The sequence below is a fragment of the Osmerus mordax genome (genome assembly GCF_038355195.1).
Source record: "Osmerus mordax isolate fOsmMor3 chromosome 28 unlocalized genomic scaffold, fOsmMor3.pri SUPER_28_unloc_7, whole genome shotgun sequence".
Lineage (NCBI taxonomy): Eukaryota > Metazoa > Chordata > Actinopteri > Osmeriformes > Osmeridae > Osmerus > Osmerus mordax.
In genome coordinates, this window is record NW_027120410.1 from 102,149 (window position 1) to 122,500 (window position 20,352).

Sequence of the window (20,352 nt, forward strand, 5' to 3'; positions counted from 1 at the left end):
TGAAATATCCCTTTAAAACATGAGGTCCTTCTCTAATGGTGGCGCGTAAAACTGACGTCAGATTTCTGTTCACAACAGAGCCTTGTAATTACTTGCATGCGTGTGTCTGTTGAATAAACTATACATATTACTTTGGTAGCTAGTTAGGATTTTGGTCGTACATTAAGGTAATCCACTGAGTTACATATAGCAAACAATACTATCTTAACATTTATCTTAAAATATTCTGAAAACGAACTAGTTAAGAGAACATCAAGTTCCTTGGTACTCAGGTAGTCACGTGTAGTTACCAAGCTTTTCGCAAAAATGAAAATTATGGTAAGACCTAACATTCTTCTGACAGGTAAGCAACACCTTTTGGTAACATTGAAAACGTATTCCACAGCTTTCTAGGATATTTATTTTTATTTTTAATGTGCTGAAAAGTGCTTAAAGCCGTATGAATGTAATGCACCGAACTCTTCCAATGCCATGTGCCTCTATAGAACCTCGAATAGGAGGCTAGAGTGCTTGGACACTGTGTGAGGATGATGATGATGGTGTTGGGGTTTGCTCTTAACAGGCACTCCAGGAGTGGGGAAGACCACCCTTGGAAAAGAGCTCGCCCAGCGAACAGGACTGGCCTACGTCAACGTGGGCGATCTGGCTAAAGAAGGTACGTTACAAACACAAGTAGTCTACAGCGTAGAATGCTTAGAGGATGGAGTCATTAGTCAACACCACGCAGGGCTTGGTTATACAAGCGCTTTCTGCCGTTCACTGACGCTTAATAATCTGTCCAGGTGTTCTTATAAACTCACCCCCAACCCAGAGTGGCGTCATAAGACGCAGCAAGCGGATTACACGCATGTTCAGAGTTTCTGTGAATACAGCAATGTTTTAGGACAGAGCGGACATCAGATGGTGATTGTAAGGATGATGTCTGTGTTTTCAGGCCAGCTGTTTGATGGTTTTGATGAAGAGTATCAGTGTCCGGTGCTGGATGAGGACAGGGTGAGTAGTCGCTGGGTGAGGGTATGGTGACCCTAACCCTGGGTGAGGGTATGGGGACCCTAACATTTCCCACTGCACGTAATGTGCTACATTGCTGCACTTGCTTGGTGCTACACTGTCTTATCAGTGATGTAATATTGTTGAGATGTCATTGTTGGCTGAGACCTACCACTAAATACTGTTAGAACTGTGCACTTCTGGTCCTTGATGATCTGCTTTGCAGTACCGACTATACTACTGAGTATGTGACTTTAGATGAAAGTGTTAAATGACTAAAATGTGAATGTCAGCATGTCAGCTGTGCTCCCGTTGCAGGTGGTGGATGAGCTGGAGGACAAGATGTCGGATGGAGGGGTGATCGTGGACTACCACGGCTGTGACTTCTTCCCAGAGCGCTGGTTCCACATCGTATTTGTGCTCCGCACTGACAACACTAACCTTTACAGCCGTCTAGAGAGCAGGTCAGCTCACCTCCAGTGTGGTCGTGCTGCAGGGCTAAGTGTGGTTGATGTGGTCGTGCTGCAGGGCTAAGTGTGGTTGATGTGGTCGTGCTGCAGGGCTAAGTGTGGTTGATGTGGTCGTGCTGCAGGGCTAAGTGTGGTTGATGTGGTCGTGCTGCAGGGCTAAGTGTGGTTGATGTGGTCGTGCTGCAGGGCTAAGTGTGGTTGATGTGGTCGTGCTGCAGGGCTAAGTGTGGTTGATGTGGTCGTGCTGCAGGGCTAAGTGTGGTTGATGTGGTCGTGCTGCAGGGCTAAGTGTGGTTGATGTGGTCGTGCTGCAGGGCTAAGTGTGGTTGATGTGGTCGTGCTGCAGGGTTAAGTGTGGTTGATGTGGTCGTGCTGCAGGGCTAAGTGTGGTTGATGTGGTCGTGCTGCAGGGCTAAGTGTGGTTGATGTGGTCGTGCTGCAGGGCTAAGTGTGGTTGATGTGGTCGTGCTGCAGGGCTAAGTGTGGTTGATGTGGTCGTGCTGCAGGGCTAAGTGTGGTTGATGTGGTCGTGCTGCAGGGCTAAGTGTGGTTGATGTGGTCGTGCTGCAGGGCTAAGTGTGGTTGATGTGGTCGTGCTGCAGGGCTAAGTGTGGTTGATGTGGTCGTGCTGCAGGGCTAAGTGTGTCTGATGTGGCTTTAGGGGCTACACAGGGAAGAAGCTGCAGGACAACGTGCAGTGTGAGATCTTCCAGAGCATCTACGAGGAGGCCATGGAGGCCTACGACCAGCAGATTGTCCACCAGCTGCCGAGCAACGATCCTGAGGACATGGAGCGTAACCTGGAGAAGATCACACAGTGGGTTGAACAATGGATGAAGGACCACAACTAGACCTGGAGATGTACACCAGCAGATAACATCTAGACCTGGAGGAGATGCCACAGGAACAACCCTGATGTTATGAAGGGGGAACATACACACACGGGTTAAAGTGTTATCTTATCTGGTGTAAAGACTGGCGTACAGGCATTTCTGTTAAAACATACAGAGTAGACATGACTAACAAGCATTTACTAATTAATTACAGTAGTAAAGATGCATATGACTAAATGTAAATATGACTTCCTGAATGCAATGAGGACATTGCTTCTGTTGTTGTAATCACTTCCTGTATTGCCTCAGTTGTAAACGGGGAGTGAGAAGGTAGTTGAGGTCTGAACCTTTTCTACATGTAAAAGTCATGGTATTGCTACATCCGTATACAGACAAACATTATTTGGTTAAAATGTTTTGCAGTTGCAAACACAAATCCACTTCTAGAAGGTTATTTCTTCTAATGTAGAACACATCGTACTCATTCTTCTTTAGACATTTAAAATATCACTATTCATCATGATGCGTCAGTATAAGGGCGTCAGTTTAAGGGGGTATTGTTGGTTACAGTTGGGAGATATTTCAGTGAAATGCTGAGTTTAAGTAGTTTTGTATAGTATAACTGTATACAATGATTAAGGTAAGAACTTCACAATTAAGAATGAAATAAAATAGAGATCTGTTGCTTTGCAATTTGTTTTTGGTGCAAGTGTATTTTAAAAGACGGTAGCACAAATATTTGTTGATTAGGGCATACACAATGTTGTCTAGTTCAAAGCACAAAGTCTTTGAAACATGCATTGCTTCTAGATCACATCAGCTTTTCGCAAATCTACTTTGAGTTTTGAGTTTAATTTGGTCAGTGACTCTTGATAAGAATTTTTATTTTATTTAACCATTATTTAACCAGGCAGAATCATTAAGAACAAATTCTTATTTACAGCGATGGCCTGGCAAAAAGCACAGCTTTTTGAGGGAGAGGGGGCTATGGAAGAAAAATCAGGTTAAAAAGCACAACGACACACAACCACAGCAGTAGAGACAGACAGGAAAAAGCACAAAAGCAACAACAAAAACAAGCAGGTTAACAAAGCAGGGCATTAGTAGCATTGGAAGTCAGAGGGGATAGAAACATTTAAAAGCACAAAGCAAGACATTATTTAAACCAAACAACAATCAAGACAGACTTATAGGGTTAACCTAACCCACAATAATATAATATATAAGAGGAATGAGAAAGATGAGATGACGGAAGAACGCCGGGCAGATTAAGGAGCCATATCTAGTCCAAAAAGTCTAGTCTGCAAAAACAAAGAGCACAGTTCCAAGCACACAAATGTCCACAGACTCAACAAAATAGATTGCACTCACCCAATAGTCCACAGAGATAGTAAGCGTGTAGCCACCTGTGAACACCTGTTCTTGGGTCTGAGCCATACACCTGCCCCATTTCAACTTTATACAATGGCTGGTAGGCGAGAAGACCCAAAGGCACAAACATTCCAGGAATCATAGTTAGACGACTTTACATAGGCCTAATAACTTATTGTAAATTCACATCGTCACAATTAAACAAACTACAAAGCAATCACAAGTGAGTTTATTTGAGTTGCACTGCTACACATGTTTAAAAGTCAATATAAAAACCGCTTTGGAGCCATTTCCGAAACTGTATGTTTGAATATGTATTGGAGTTACTTTCGATAGACAAATTCATTTGAGTGTATAATAGTTTTTGAACGTATACAAGTAATTGTAAAAATATGGTGGCCAGCCAGGACTGAAAAGTTTCACAAAAAACTGCATTAATTTGTCAGACTAATTAACATAGGTTAAAATAAGAAAAAGTAAGCCATATAAAATCTATAAAAAAAATACAGAACAACTCTTGGCTGATTCACCAATAATATCAACTTTAAAGTATTTCGTAATCATTAGAGACCAATGGCCTTAGAACTTAGCAGTGTCATGCCTTGAATATACTGGACTTGTTGATCCAGAAAACTTTTCAACAAAATATTTCTGGATGTTTAATATTCTGAAACCTGAGTTTAAAAAGCTCCAACTTTTTATTTATTAAAGAAAGATAAATATATTAAAGAAACTTCAACCAAACATTCACATAATTCTCCCCTTTGTGTCTTGAGTAAAACTTTATAAAAGACCTTTCATGTCCACTCATCTTAGCTGTTTCAAAGTCATCCGTCAAAAAGCTAATGACTGGTCGGCCTGAAAAAACTGATTAGGTTTTTGCTTCAATCCTTAATACCTCTCTAACCCTAACCCATCCATGCTGTCCTTCACTGAAGAAATCAGCCTCTGAGAGGGCTGAATAGATTAAAAGGATGTTGCACGCTCTTGATCATCTTCAGATAACATTCAATTATGTTATTACTGGCATTTCTCTGCTCTGATTGGATATATTAAAACAGAGGGCCTAGTCCACGGGGTCAGGGGTCAGGGTTCATGACCTGCGGTCGTACTCGCTGATCTTCCTCTTGATGTGGGACAGTTTGGATCTCAGGTGTTTGCACCTCTTTTTCTTCAGCTGGTAGTCTGGGGACTGGAGAACGACACGTTATCATGGTTTTAAAATGAATATCGGTTACAGATGGGACATCACTTTTCAACACAGAACTATTGTACCTTTTTCAAATTCTTCAATCTTGTGTATTCTTCCATAGCATCCTGTTTGCAAACATAAAAAGGTGATGAGGGAATATCTTGAATCAGATCGTCTGAGAACTGTTGTAATAATGGTGCCGTTACTGTACACTACGTCTTTCTAGCGTGCACCCACACACTCCAGGTCCTCACCAGGAAGAACGAGCTGCCCGGTGCGTGCCTGCCCAGGTCCCGGTCCAGGCCTTCCAGGCCCAGGTTGATGCGGTCCAGCTCCGCCTGCAGGGCCCGATACTCCTGGTGCTCCTGCTCAAACTCACGCTTGTAGTCCAGACGCTGCTGCTCACTCACGATGGGGGGAAACTCCCTGAGGAGAGGAGGGGAATGGGGGAGGAGAGGAGGGGGGGGAGAGGAAGGGAGAGGGGGGGGAGAGGAGAGGGAGGAGAGGAGGGGGGGGAGAGGAAGGGAGAGGGGGGGGGAGAGGAGAGGGAGGAGAGGAGGGGAAAAGAGAAGAGAAGAAAGGAGGAGGGCGTCAGAGAATCCTTTCTATTTTTCTATCTTTTCTATCTCTAGCTGGGCTAGCTCATCTCCAGCACAGCAGTCCTCAGGGTCAGGTACTCACGAGCTGAAGTCCACATGGTCCAGCTCATCAGCAGACTCGGCTCCGTCCTGGTCTCGCAGCTGGACGCCCACAGAGCTGGTGATGTCAGAGTCTCTAGAGACACAGAGCAACACAGAGCTGGTGATGTCAGAGTCTCTGGAGACACAGAGCAACACAGAGCTGGTGATGTCAGAGTCTCTGGAGACACAGAGCAACACAGAGCTGGTGATGTCACACAGAGCAACACAGAGCTGGTGATGTCAGAATCTCTAGAGACACAGAGCAACACAGAGCTGGTGATGTCACACAGAGCAACACAGAGCTGGTGATGTCAGAGTCTCTAGAGACACAGAGCAACACAGAGCTGGTGATGTCACACAGAGCAACACAGAGCAACACAGAGCTGGTGATGTCAGAGTCTCTAGAGACACAGAGCAACACAGAGCTGGTGATGTCAGAGTCTCTGGAGACACAGAGCAACACAGAGCTGGTGATGTCACACAGAGCAACACAGAGCAACACAGAGCTGGTGATGTCAGAGTCTCTAGAGACACAGAGCAACACAACTGGTGATGTCACACAGAGCAACACAACTGGTGATGTCACACAGAGCAACACAGAGCTGGTGATGTCAGAGCCTCTAGAGACAGAGCAACACAGAGCTGGTGATGTCAGAGCCTCTATAGACAGAGCAACACAGAGCTGGTGATGTCAGAGTCTCTGGAGACACAGAGCAACACAGAGCTGGTGATGTCAGAGTCTCTAGAGACACAGAGCAACACAGAGCTGGTGATGTCAGAGTCTCTGGAGACACAGAGCAACACAGAGCTGGTGATGTCAGAGTCTCCAGAGACACAGAGCAACACAGAGCTGGTGATGTCAGAGTCTCTAGAGACACAGAGCAACACAGAGCTGGTGATGTCAGAGTCTCTGGAGACACAGAGCAACACAGAGCTGGTGATGTCAGAGTCTCCAGAGACACAGAGCAACACAGAGCTGGTGATGTCAGAGTCTCTGGAGACACAGAGCAACACAGAGCTGGTGATGTCAGAGTCTCTAGAGACACAGAGCAGGTGATGTCAGAGTCTCTGGAGACACAGAGCAACACAGAGCTGGTGATGTCAGAGTCTCTGGAGACACAGAGCAACACAGAGCTGGTGATGTCAGAGTCTCTGGAGACACAGAGCAACACAGAGCTGGTGATGTCAGAGCCTCTAGAGACAGAGCAACACAGAGCTGGTGATGTCACACAGACCAACACAGAGAGCTGATGTTCATCACTGTATTTTAGCAAGGGTTTTTTGTATACTGCACACACTTATTTAAACTTAGTGGTGGGTTGTGAAACAAGAAGCACAAGATTCAGGCTTCAAAGAAAAAGGAAATCTTTTTGTTTCGTCATTCTTTGTCTTAGAAACAGGCTGGTCCTGAACAAGTGATAGGAAAGTGACTCGTTCAAAATACACATGCAAGACTGCCACACAGCATTCCCCAGATTCCACTGTTCTAGAACTCTGGAGTCAGAGCTCCACCCTTCCAGTGTGTGCATTAGTTTAACATGTTTAGAATATGTACGTTTACTTGAATTGTAAGTTATTCAAAGGTTGTAAATATGTACTCTAGTGCCTAAACTGTCCTTCTCTAATCACAGGAAGTGATTTTCACTGTTTAGGAAATACTTTCACCTTGGCTGGTAGAAACATGAGGGTTGGACGACCCAGGCTGGACACCTGTCACTAGTTTATTCTGCAGAAAGAAAAATCTAAATGTTTGTTTGCAGTTCTCCACCAGGCAGATCTGCGGCCTTACCCAGGAAGGTACAAGGGCTTGCTTGAGTACTTGGGCAGCTGGTCCAGGTAGTCCCTGGAGCCCCTCACCAGCTTGTTGGCATCACTGACCAAGACTTCTGGGGAGCCTGAGACGTTGTTTACCTGGGGAAGGAAATAGGAGATAAGGTCATGAGGAAGGAGATAGGAGATAAGGTAAAGGGGAAGGAGATAGGAGATAAGGTCATGGGGGAAGGAGATAGGAGATAAGGTCACAGGGGAAGGAGATAGGAGATAAGGTCACGGGGGAAGGAGATAGGAGATAAGGTCACGGGGGAAGGAGATAGGAGATAAGGTCATGGGGAAGGAGATAGAGGTTGTCAACACAACACCACCACTCAGTCACCAATGCTGCTATACATTTGTAAGGCATGAGGAAATGCAAAGTTTACTGTGTTATAGTAGTAATTATAATGATATTACTTTGATGGATTTGGTGTCCAAATAAAGACAATGTCAAAATTATTTAACGGGCTGACCATCAAAAGCCCATACAAGATCAAAGCAACATCTGGAAACAAGGCTTCAACTATGTTCTTCCCTTCCTCTCATGTGCTGAATGTTCTTATTCAAATGTAATGTTTGCATGATCCTATAAAGTCATCCCTTCCACCTATCTCATGGTGGAAGAACATTGTTTTTAGTAAACAGCCTGATTCTCCCAGCAGGCAGCGTTAGGGCAGGGCCAACCGGTTAGGCCAGGGCCAACCGGTTCCTCCACTTCCACCTGTGCAGAATACCTCAGATACTATCACAACCACAGCCAGTTGCCATGAGAGACACCCAATTGACGCTATCAAAGTCTTTAATTCTGAAAATAATTACAGAAAAGTTCACCTTCCTTGAGCAAAAATAATTCAATTTCAAATACAAACGTAAACTAAGTTAAACTTAAAGCACTGTTTTACAGGAAGTATCAGCCTAATGGAGACTTAGCTACAAGTAAACAGCCTACTACCCATGTTTTGATTCAGAGTTTGAAAGAAGTTTTAAGAATTTGATTATTTGTTTTCCAGCTATTCTAAGAAAGACACAAAGAGCCTGAGGAGGACACGCCCAGAAACTAGACATGAAACTCTTCCTGCTCCATACACACACACCAACACACACACTAATCTGTTGAAGTGGGGTGAGCGATGCGGTAAGGTTGCCTGTGAGCCAGTGTAAACGCTAACAGTCGTCACTTGATTTGTTTCTGGAATGTTTATGGCATAAATAGAGGACAATAAAATTAAAACATGTCATGAAAAGGTTAGACATGTTCAAAGTTTCTTATCTCAATATTCCAATTCCCCTAACTAACAAATGCCATGTAGTGCTAAGAAATCACTGCTCTACCCCCAGTATGCACGCATAACACGTACACTAGCATGCACACACACACCACCACACCCCCATGTCCCCAGGTGAAGTGAGGCCTCGTACCCACTCTCCAATGGTGTGCGGCACGCCTCCGCTGAGCGCCTTAGGCTCCTCCCACAGGATGCGCTCTATGCCCCAGCGCCGGATCTTCTGACGTGTCTTCAGAGCAAAGACCAGCAGGATGATCAGGCCCACGAACACCAGTACCCCCATCACCACGGCGATGGCCTGGGGTACAGGGTTGGGGTTAGAGTACCATGGCAACCAGAATACAAAATATAAGTCGTAATTTTTTGGCTTAAAACCCCAGACATGGTAAATGGTATTAGTTCAGAAAGAGGATGTTTTACAACTCATTCCTAATACTACTAACATATATGCGACACACAGCTGATGGGTTAGGGTTAGAGCAGACCCTAACATGAACAGAGTCCACCAGAGTATGTGAGCTCAGACAGCAACACATCACAGCACCAGACAGCAGTGAAAGTTCATAATAAAATGATAACTTAATAAAATAAATAAATCAAATGACTTGAACTAGTCCATAAATAATAGTAAAGGCTAGTTCAAGTTATTTATTATGATGACTCAACTTTAAGTGCATAGGTATAAAACATAACACAGTGAGAGTTAAGAGTTAGTGAGCTTCCTGCAGGAGTTCAAACTGACTAACAGGCTCACCTCCTGTGGCTCCACCACGCAGTAGTGGTACAGGTACTGGTTGAGGAAGATGCCGCTGGCCTGGTTCTGGTTCTGGTACTGGGCACACAGCTGCATGATCTGGTTGAAATTGCCAGAGCTGGAGGTCTGGGCGGTGGGGTTGATGGCCACCAGGTAGACGATGGTGGCGATGATCATCAGGCCGGCCAGGATGCCGCTGATGATGCCGGCTGCCAGGTAGAAGGACGGGGAGCGAGACGTGTTCTGTCTGGACACCACCAGGATGAAGATGACGAGCACAGCCAGGAAGGTGATGGCAGAGATGGCGATGAGGAAGCTCTTGCCTGCCAGGGGGTCTGTGTAGGTGTCCCCCCCTCCACTGCCCCCCATGCCTCCCATGCCTCCCATGCCCCCCATGCCTCCCCCGTAGGACCCCCCGTAGGACCCCCCGTAGGACCCCCCGTACGAGCCCCCCCCCATCCCCGCCCCGATTCCACCAGACAGGCCCATCATGCTCATGTCGTAATCCCAGGCCAGAGTCGAGGCCACACAGGCAAAGATCCCCACGCACAGGATGATGATGATGATGGACATGATCTTCATCACGCCAGGAGGGGAGGTCCAGGGGTAGAAGTGGACGAGCTCCTCGTCGGGGTAGTAGGAGAAGGCAGGGTTGGAGAACAGCTCGCTGGGTTTGTGTCTGCTGCCATGGCTGGTATGGCTACCGGGAGAGAGGATGAACAGAGAGGGAAGGGAGAGCTGTGATTGGTCTGTGATGAACAGAGAGGGCAGAGAGAGAGCTGTGATTGGTCTTGACAGTGTTCCATAACACCATATATGGTCATATGTAGATGGGTGAGGGCTAGGAAGGATGTGAGGTGGAACAGTTGTTCACAGATGTACCTTGTTGTTCACCATGTGTAGTACACGGATGAGAAGGAACAGATGAGATTGGATGAGTGGAGGAGTTTAGAGAGGGATGAGTGTAGGATGTGAAGAGAGAGGAGTATGGGATTTGGTCAAAGGGAATACGTACTGCCGGCTTTGGCCCTGGTGGTGTTGATGATGATGATGGTGGTGATGATGTCTGTGAGGAGGCATACTAATCCTTCAGTTGGTCTCCTCTTCAGTAAACCAAGTCAGAGCACTTTTGGTCAAAGAGAATATGAAGTCAAAACAAACATAAGGCTATGGTTCTTATTGCTATATTTCATCCAGGTACTGGTAGCAACCACACACCCACAGCAGGTGGGTTGAACGGAACTCTGTTTCTAAGAAACGGGAAGCAAACAAAACTTCAGGCTCCGCCTCGATGTTCTAACAGAGTTCCACCGAGGCGCAAGTGATGGTTCAATAAAGTATGTATGGTATAACTATACCAGAGTATTTAGTATAAGAAGTACAATGGTACTTAGGAATGGTTTGCTGGACCCAATGTTAGTTTCCTCAAGGATCACAATGACTCTTGCTTAGAGTCTTGTTGGTTAGTGGTAACTGATTTAAATTGTTGTACTCGCTGTGAAATGTTTTTTACTGTTGCTTGCTTTTCTACAGGTACATTTGCACTTATAGCAATTCATGTTGTTTAATTGTATCTTGTTTAACTACATGCTCTTATGGTTCTTTCCTTTGGCACTTATTTTGGTTGTTCACAATATGTGCTTCATGTTTTGGCTACCTGCAATGTTTTAGGGGCTATCTTGTTGTTATTATCAGTGACCGATGCATTTTGTAAAGCTCTCTCTTGGAAGTCGCTTTGGATAAAAGCGTCTGCTAAATGAATAAATGTAAATGTAAGAAGTCATAACAAAAGCATAGACATGACTACGAGTCTACAGCAATTCCAACATGTTGCTTTTCTAGCTGAGACAAAAGCGCTACAGTGATAATAATACCTCACTGGAAAAACTGGCATCACATTCAAATGACCTGTATCACATTTTGAAAACATTTGAAAAATGTTTGTACAAATACTAAAACGACAGCAAATGTATCGAACTGAGCAATTAGAACGTAGGTATTATTAACGTATATCCTCGACATGCATTAACAACGCGGTGAACTCACCTGTTAGAAGCAGGGTAGACTAGTGAAGCTGCTCTGATGCTAACCTGCACTAGTGTGCTAATTGGGGACACACCCTGACGCGTCACAGTAAACAGGTCGCGGATGTTATTGGATACACGCACTCCTACAAAGAGTAAAGCATCATTGTTTTTATACAACTTGTCTCACCACACTTTACTCTGGTATAAGATTCGCAGACTCCTCAAATTCGAAGTCTTAAAGTATATAAGTGGAACTATCTAGTCACTAGATTCTAGTGCAAACGTGCACATAAGAGACGTCACGGGGCCTAACTTAATTTGTTGTCGTGAATCAGAATACTATTTCGTTTTATATTCAAGTGATTTGTCATCATACCAGAAATCGTGCTAGCATATGCAATATTAGTATTGCTAGTTATGTACCCTTAGTATAGTTAGTCCTCATATTTAAATTTTAGATTCCTATATATTTAATGTTTGCACCTTCCTGCCAAAGCAAATTCCTTGTCTGAGCAAACTTTCATGGCGAATAAAACCCATTCTGATTCAGATCAGTCAAATTTGCAGGTAAAATACCGGTGTGACTAACTCCATACTGTGACCTTCCTCACCATAGGCGGTGTAAAACGACACCATGCAGAACCTTACGCTGCAGGGATGACGAGAGGAAGCGGCGCTCTTCTCACCTGATGACACAAACCCGCCCCACACGGTGGAGTTACAACAACCATCTGGTTAAGGCTGAACTTTACTGCAACATTGGTTGACAGAAACGACCAAATCCCAAGGGTTGAATCAGTACAGATGACAAGAAAATAGTAATGTCATAAAGCTGAACAAACTATACTATAACAGTCACAATCCTATGCTATATTTGGTCACTATAGTAATTCAGTAAATTTTTATTATGAGTTTGTTTACTAAAACATGTGTTGTATACTTGCATACTCCGTTCATACATTAGACGAGTGCTCAACTTACATAAGAAAACATAAAATCATCATATTTTAAGTGTTACACAAGGGAATAAGAAATGAAATAAGACAAAGGCCAATAAATCCAAAATCCACCATCATCGTTTAACAGTAGATAAGTGACAAAGCACTTACAGCATGAGCATGACAAATACATTAAATACATTAAAAAGTATAAAATGAGGTGAGATATGTTGAGCAAACTATATATTGGTGATTTAATTGTTTCATGGAGTTTCTTCAGTGGAAAAGAGATGTTGTCATGTTCCAGTTTGACATGGTCACAGAAAGGTTCTACAAAACAATAAATGTCCCCATGTCCAGTTTCTATATACGTCCACGTTCTATACACGTCTAATATTCAACTCTGAAATAACACATAAAACCAGTGAAAGAATAAGTCTTTACTCATATTTATGGCTTATTGGCACATACACACAACTCAACAAAAAATGTTTCATATCAACCCTTTTCTGGCAGATTAAAACCTTAAATCTGACTATTAGGATCTATCATGTTGACTAATCAATTAGTGACTAGAAAGTGTCAAGAAGTGTGTTTCTGCCTGCCTCTGTTGATACCTTATGTGTGTGTGTGTGTGTGTGTGTGTGTGTGTGTGTGAGTGAGTGAGAGCCAGCCAGCCAGCCAGCAAGCCAGCCAGCCAGCCAGCCAGAAAGCTATAGTTTAGCTGAAACCATCATTCCAGTCCATGACCTTGTTGTATTCCTGGATCTTCTGCTTGATGTGAGATAGTTTGTTTTTCAGGTACTCACATCTCTCCTTCTTTTCCAGGAATGTAGGATCCTGGCAATGTGACACACACACACACACATTAGTTCCTAAAGTATGTTTTCTTTGGTGGTTTCATCATGAAACTCAAATCCACCTGTCCCATTTGCATTACATCACATACTTGAAAGGTGACAAACAAAATGCCAAGTATTTTCATCTGACTGAGTTGCGAGCAGTGGTAACCAGGTGGAGGGGGGAGGGCACCAGAAACTGACGCCACACCGACTACAGAAAGTGCCTGATCTCTCGGTCATCAAACTGGTTCTACCAGTCCAAGCATGCTGGGGACACAGGGCTCAGAGCTGCACTGCTGTTTCAACCACTCGACACATTAGAAGACTGAATAGAAACAATCACTCACATTTCTCTTCCTCTGGTACTCCTGCACAATGGTGTTGATCCGCTCCTTCTCCTGAAACAGAGAGAGAGGGCAGTTTAACAAACAATAGGAAGTGTTCTTCCACAAACAGGAAGTAAGGGTCCTACAACAACAGTAGAGGGAGTATCAATGTGTGTAGTCATTTGGCCAATAGCTTGTGTGTGTGTGTGTGTGTGTGTGTGTGTGTGTGTGTGTGTGTGTGTGAGAGAGGGGGTCACCTGCTGGCTGGAGGAGCGTGGGGGCAGGTTGCGCATCATTTCATCCATGTCCTCAAACTTCCTGGACAAGGCCTGGACCTCGGCGTGCAGCTCCTTGTACTCGGCGTACTGGTCGTTGAACACAGCCTTGTACTGGTCCCTCTCCTCTTCCGTACGGATGGTTGGGTACTTCCTGTGTGGACAGGAAAGCAATAAATGAGTGGTGTGGGTGCAGCATCATCCCCAGTCAAAAGTTGATAGATTGTAGCAAATACGCAGGAACAAATGAAACACTTCTGGTATGTGACCTCACAGTTGTGTTCGCTGACGTCTAACTGTAACCAGGACCCCAGCTGCACCTCATCCACTATAGTCTAACTGTAACCAGGACCCCAGCTGCACCTCATCCACTATAGTCTAACTGTAACCAGGACCCCAGCTGCACCTCATCCACTATAGTCTAACTGTAACCAGGACCCCAGCTGCACCTCATCCACTATAGTCTAACTGTAACCAGGACCCCAGCTGCACCTGTGTAGAAGGTACTCACGCCACGTAGTCTGCGATTACCAGGGGTTTGGGGATGTGTCCTGCAGGGATGTGCCCTCTCAGGATCTCCGGCTCCAGCATGCGTGCGGCCGCACGCGGGGCGGGCTGCTGGGACTCCAGGCCTCCAGGCAGCGTGGGAAGGGGGGTCCGCTCAGACGTCCTGGAGGCCCCGTCCAGCTGGGAGGAAGATCCTCATGAACTCAAGATTCAGGCCAGAATTCAATTGCTTATTCTAAATAATCCCAACTTCATTCCACAGCTACAGCTTCATGTACTTACCATAGACAGTGGCAGAGCAGATCCAATAGTTTTCATCTGAGGAAAACAAAGTGACGAGTCAATAACTGCACTGCCTTCTAGAACAGCAAGATTAGCATGGAAGGTGTGTATGTGTGTTTATGCGTGTGCCTTCACCTCCTGTTCCAGCGCCTCTCTCCTCTGCCGTGCAGCCTCATGTCTCCAGAGCTTCAGACACACAGCGCTGCTCACCAGGTACAGAAACATGTTGAAGAACAGGAAGATGATGGCGGCCGTCTGGCCCGCCTCAGTGCGGCAGAAAGCCCCGTTAACTGGGTTGTTGAACACCGGGTAATAGCAGAGCCCTCCTCGGATGAGGTCGGTCACGTAGACCAGCGCCCCGGCCATGTAGAGGATCCCCAGCACCAGGCTGATGGAGAACTCTGTCAGAGGCCACCAGGTGGAATCCAGGAGGATGGTGCGGTAGTACATGGTCATCCCCATCACCAGGACAATCACCGTCACCACCCACACCAGTCCCGCCAACACCAGCACGAACGGCGTTTTGGGCCCGGTGTAGTTGACCGAGCCGCCAAACGCAGCTCCGCCCATCCCCCCTAACGCCCCTGGCTTGGAGTATCCGTACATGTTGAACCACTCGTTGTCCTTGTGTACGTAGGCGCAGACGCAGGCGAACACAGCAGCACCCAGCAGTAGCTGCACACAGCCCAGGATCCTCAGAAGCCCAGCCCAGGACTTCATGTAGGCGTAGCGCTGGTGGTACTCCTCCACGCGCTCGCTGTACGTCATGGCCGAGCGGAAGGTCCGCTCAGAGTCCACGGCCTCTGCCCCCAGCAGCATGGCATCGCGCTCCTTCTGGGAGTTGTAGCTGCCCCCAGAGCCTCCGTAGGGGTCCAGGTAGGAGTCGTGGAGAGAGAGTGCCGGGGAGTGCGGGGGCGAGCAGGGGATGCCCTCCGTGGTCTGATTGTCCTTTTCTGTGAGCGGCGGGGAGGGGGGAGGGGGCCAGGGCTTGCTGCTACGGTTACTGCCTTCACGGAAGAAGTTCTTGATGGAGTCTGGGATGAAGCGGCGGACGGGTTTGATGTCCATGGCGTCCTGGTCCTCCTCCAGATGCTCCTGGCTGGGGGCGGGGCCCACCGGGGGTGTCTCTGGCAAAGGGGGGGGCGGCAGGGGGCAGGCGCTCAGGGCCAGCTCTGTTCCTCGCAGTTCCTCCAGCGGCCGGGGGGGCTCCCTCCACAGGGACCCCACAGGGACCTCATCGTAGTGGGGGCCGAGCACATCGAAGCGGCCTGCGGCAGACATGGGAGCTGGAGCAGGGCCTGGCAGGCTACACAAGGCAGGAGCAATACATTGTATCATAAGGTGACGGCCTTCGTCGAGGCTACAGATAACTAACCAAAATGTTGGGTATCTGTCGGATACAATGGAACCTTAATCTTAACTAGAAATTAGTCAGCAACAGCATTAAAACATCCTCAAACTAGGGCTTGCTGTAAAGTCCTGGGAGTAGGAGATTGGAAACGGAACATAACCTTATTCATTGCTACCCCAATATGGTGCCCATGTTAGAATACATTATTCTTTCTTGACACATTAAAGAAGCCAGAAGCCAAAAAACATGAGTAACTAAAAAATGTGTGTACCTTTTCACAAACAGTCACTCGCCACAATCACCTTGCCCATTGCTGTTCATTTGTTAAAGTTGTTTGGATCTTCCCTCAGCTCTCTCGAATAAGGACATACATTTTTTTTCAGAGCCGGAGATTCATTTCATATAAGAATCATCACTAAACCTTTAAGATCTAGAAGACTACGGTAATGTAGACACAAGTTACTTGTCAAAGCTATTCATTTGATGGAAACCAGAGGGATATGCATTCCTAATGTGAAGCTCCTTCACTCACTAAGGACAGATGGGTCTGATAATAAACTTATTCAACAACTCATCACTTAACATTTCGAACTTGGCTTGTAATTCTGAGTAAAATATTTAACGCCACCAGACTTCCTTCTACGAAATGTTCACTGGTATTTACAGCAGGCAACACGAGAACAATTGATCTGGCATGATCTATCTAAAACGTAAGTAGTCTATGTTAACATCAATCAGTGAACTATGCTTATTCTGACATTTTAACAGATAGCTTTCTCAAGTTATTATGAAATGCGGTTACCTGTTGAATTATCCACCTGTTTTCTCTCCGCCAATTATCTTCCGCAAAACGAGCTGCAGGTATACGTATCATGTGACCGGCACCTCCTCGAGCTTGAGTCACGCTTTGTCTAAATTCTGATCTCGGGTCGGTTAGTGTTTTACAACGCTATTTTCAAAAGCTGAAATGTTGCATTAAACTGATCCTGTATCTGTCCTTGTCAGCACGTAGCCCTTCGGTTACTTACGTCACCCCCTCCCCCCCCTCCGCGTTTAACTCCCCAAGCTTGTAGTGAGTGGGTGGAGCGTCCTCTTCCAGCATTACCGCTCTGGGGAAACCATAGGAGGAATAACGTGGTCCCGGTTCTTGGGACACCACCGGAGAGAAAATCAGGAAATGACGTACCCGAATGAAGAGAGTTCGTGTAACTTCGGCTCTTTAAATCGATTCCCATTGGTTTGAGCGTTTCAATGCCATTCAGAAATATACAACCGCGCGAATCGCAATTATATCTGAAATGTATGAGCCGGTGTCGTGCCAAGACACTTATCCTCGCCAGGATTTGTATCCCCTGGCCGCGGGAGCGCGCGTGCACTCAGAGAAGCGGAGTTTAACTGCTGCACTTCGAATTCACCCCATAAATGGAACTAATAGCGACGTGGAAGACTAGACAGGGTTTTCCATAGTAACAAGGGACTCATTTATCTACATAAATACGTTTATATGTCTGTTACATTAAGGCGACGTGTGAATTGTTTAATGCGTCGTTTAGTATTGTTGATTAATGACAGTGTTTTACAAAGTTCCATATTGCCATGCACCTTAGCTACATTGGCCTATCTATGTGTCTCGACATCACATGCAGGTTTATGAACAATATTTTGTTCATTGTGGACTGGGGGGTGGGTGGTGTGGTGGCGCGGGTGACCTCGGGGTGTAGTGGCGCGGATGCGGCCGAGCTCAGGAGGAGGAGGGAGATGGAGAGGGTGAGGTTTGGTTTCCATGCGGCCTTAGAGCGGTGGAAGTTTTTATTTTTCTGGGTTGATGTCTGTGGTTTTGTTGTTTTGTTTGTGTTGGTTTTCTCCGTTTTTTTTGTTTTCCTTGACCGATGTGGTCCATGTGGCTTTTGAGACTTGTGTTTGGTCTGTGTTGGTTGTGACTTAATAAATACATAAACAATATGTTATCTACACAGATAACCGACATATAACCTAACCCTCTATAACAAAAAAAGTATAATGGGAGATTACTGGCGCTCCTGCGAGGGGGTGCCTTTCATGGCAGCCGTGCATCTGATGGCACAACACCGGCACTGGACACAATTCCCCCATTTAAAGATGCTTTCTGTTTATAATCCCCTCTGATGTCATGTTGGGGTTGTGAAGGAGGGGCTGGAGGGGGCCGGTCCGCGGCACAGACCGACAGCTGCCGAGCAGAGCGGAGAGAGAGAGAGGCAGAGAAGATGGTGGATTTGCAAGGAGTGGAACGGACCGCCAGCTTGCAGACGCATCGTTACTGAAACACTGGTGAGACAAATTTGCTTTGATTTCTGTTCGTTGCTTGTTGGTACACCACTGTCTGAGTGCGTCAATGCAGACCGTGTTATTCCGTTCTGCCGGGTACTTTCCTGCATGCGTTCGCTGTGTTTGGAACCGTCTGGCCGAGCGGTACTTGAGGAGGGGCCGGTGGAAAGATGCTGACACTTTGTCTCGGTGTTTTGCGGGGATTTTATAGCCGATAGAAGAAAACGCCCCTGTCAAACAATGTATGAATGATTTTACACCGAGGGCCGGAGGCTTTTTCGTCACCGCCCACTTTGTTGACACAAAACTAAAGCATATGCGAGGCAAATAAAAGCCCGAGAATGGTGCAGGTGTTACTCAAAACACATCCATGAAGTTCTATCAGTCGCAATCTAGGCTATTAATATAGTGTGTTACAATTGCTTTGGGATTTCTATTTTAACTTAAATCGAACAGACTTGCGCATAGAGTATAGTTGCAAGTTATTTCGCTTATTCTGCTTTCTCTGTACGTGTGGCGTCTAAGCAATTGGCTTCTTGCTTGACAATTTTCATTCAGTGCAAACTTAGTCATATAGCATCAGGCGCCATAGACCTGCGGTACTAGTTATTAGACTATATGCAGACAGAACCCCAGGTTTTTGTAACAAGTGAGCAGTCATTTGGTGGCTTGTGGAGAGGGAGAGCTACTTGTCCGCGCCGCAGCTTCTACAAATGGCTAGAGACCGTTGCTTGGTGTTTTTGCCAAATAGTGAGCTATACAGTTTGTGAGATGATGTTGAATGGCGGACGAATAGGCTACGCAAGCACCCTAGGTGCTATACGGATTTGCCTCGTTGCCAAAAACATTTTATAACGCCTCTTACGTAGCAGGTGAAAGGAAAATAACCAAAGTTGTTTAAGTATTTCTTTGTCTGGAGTAATTTCCTGGCTTGTATGGTTTTTGTTTTATGCAAAAGCATCTTTTAGGCGTCTCTCGCTGCCTCATACTGTAGCGTCACTCCTTTTCACTGATGGAGCCGATGCAGGTGCGCCAGAGATCGTACCTAGGTTGGAGGGTGGGCTGGCTTGGAGATGACCAGGAGGGTGAGGGCTGGATATGTTGTAGGTTTAAGAAGAAGCCCTTCCTATGTGCCTCCCTGAACGATGGAAATAAGCATTGATCGTTGTCTGTCTGGGATTTACTGCTGTTTTGTATTCCTTTCTATACATTAAATACATCGAATTTGTTCTAATGTCTTTATTAGGCTATGTGTATTTCTCAGAATAGAAACCATTTAACTTTCCAGTGGCATTCTGTGGACTCAAGTTTACCACTGCATCAATAGCTCACTCATCCTTTCCATACTATCTTTGCACTTCTCAATTGAAAAACACAAATGTTTTTAACAATGGCAGTATAGCTTATGCTTTTAATATTGTTCTTGGTTTCCGAGCTCGTGTCGGCGTGTTCCTGTTTTTACAGGCCTGCTGTTGTTGTCGTCCATGCTGGCTGAGGCGGTCTGATTGCCTTGGCTACCGTCTCCGCAAGCTAGCATTGATTACTCGTCTCCTCATCACCGCACGTTGGCGTTGGCAACCTGTAATCAGCGCACCAGCACGGTCCTGTCTGGCCTTTTCAGAAGAGGAAGTCGTTTCCACTTTGGAAACCACTCCTGGCCGTTTGTCTTGTATAGTGGGATGACGACAAACATACTTGAATTGGTGTAACTGAAGGATTGAGAGGCAGAATTTCCCAGGAGAGGCCAGACAATTGGCAACCAGCAGGGGGGCTGGGGGGCGGTCTTGGGATGAAAGCTTGGCTAGCTATGAACTGTGGGCTAGCAAAAAAAAAATTGAGATAGAAAATATCTTATACCACACACACACACAAACACACGCACACACACAGTCTCTTTGAAGGTGAGATTCATCCTCTGTCTTCACATGGGATCCTGAGGTGCCACATCTTCCCAACCTCCACAACCTCTCCAACCTCTCCAACCTCCACAACCTCCACATCTTCACAACCTCCACAACCTCCACAACCTCTCCAACCTCTCCAACCTCCACAACCTCCACATCTTCACAACCTCCCCAACCTCCACATCTCCACAACCTCCACAACCTCTCC

The 20,352-nt window shown here is 46.0% G+C and overlaps 4 protein-coding genes across 7 annotated transcripts in view; 2 read left to right on the plus strand and 2 right to left on the minus strand.

Moving 5' to 3' along the window:
* The first annotated feature begins 78 nt into the window (after positions 1 to 78).
* ak6 (adenylate kinase 6) lies at positions 79 to 2,995 on the plus strand. Its single transcript, XM_067231871.1, has 5 exons — positions 79 to 343; positions 563 to 655; positions 935 to 993; positions 1,309 to 1,454; positions 2,122 to 2,995. Exons 1-5 carry the CDS (start codon positions 307 to 309, stop codon positions 2,309 to 2,311), a joined length of 525 nt encoding a protein of 174 aa, XP_067087972.1. The 5' UTR covers positions 79 to 306; the 3' UTR covers positions 2,312 to 2,995.
* An 876-nt stretch (positions 2,996 to 3,871) lies between these two features.
* oclnb (occludin b) lies at positions 3,872 to 10,520 on the minus strand. The gene is made up of 8 exons (XM_067231870.1): positions 10,404 to 10,520; positions 9,389 to 10,088; positions 8,768 to 8,932; positions 7,326 to 7,447; positions 5,538 to 5,630; positions 5,111 to 5,282; positions 4,940 to 4,981; positions 3,872 to 4,856 (listed from the first exon to the last, which is right to left on the minus strand). Exons 1-8 carry the CDS (start codon positions 10,466 to 10,468, stop codon positions 4,758 to 4,760), a joined length of 1,458 nt encoding a protein of 485 aa, XP_067087971.1. The 5' UTR covers positions 10,469 to 10,520; the 3' UTR covers positions 3,872 to 4,757.
* On the minus strand, positions 10,431 to 16,874 carry marveld2b (MARVEL domain containing 2b). Of its 4 annotated transcripts, none has more exons than XM_067231869.1 (8): positions 16,739 to 16,874; positions 16,208 to 16,290; positions 14,721 to 15,891; positions 14,586 to 14,621; positions 14,308 to 14,483; positions 13,779 to 13,950; positions 13,543 to 13,593; positions 10,431 to 10,514 (listed from the first exon to the last, which is right to left on the minus strand). In XM_067231869.1, exons 3-8 carry the CDS (start codon positions 15,864 to 15,866, stop codon positions 10,494 to 10,496), a joined length of 1,602 nt encoding a protein of 533 aa, XP_067087970.1. In that variant the 5' UTR covers positions 15,867 to 15,891; positions 16,208 to 16,290; positions 16,739 to 16,874; the 3' UTR covers positions 10,431 to 10,493. The 4 variants fall into 4 exon arrangements, with proteins under 4 accessions (XP_067087970.1, XP_067087967.1, XP_067087968.1 ...); XM_067231866.1 differs by lacking the exon at positions 10,431 to 10,514 and adding an exon at positions 13,056 to 13,193 and having other exon boundaries at positions 16,739 to 16,867; XM_067231867.1 differs by lacking the exon at positions 10,431 to 10,514 and adding an exon at positions 13,056 to 13,193 and having other exon boundaries at positions 16,208 to 16,286; positions 16,739 to 16,776.
* Positions 16,875 to 18,169: 1,295 nt separating this feature from the next.
* apba1a (amyloid beta (A4) precursor protein-binding, family A, member 1a) overlaps positions 18,170 to 20,352 on the plus strand; it is a 31,140-nt gene continuing 28,957 nt past the window's right edge. Inside the window, exon 1 of the mRNA XM_067231862.1 lies at positions 18,170 to 18,243. The gene's annotated coding sequence lies outside the window, so the exon portion shown is untranslated. The remainder of the gene's footprint in view (positions 18,244 to 20,352) is intronic.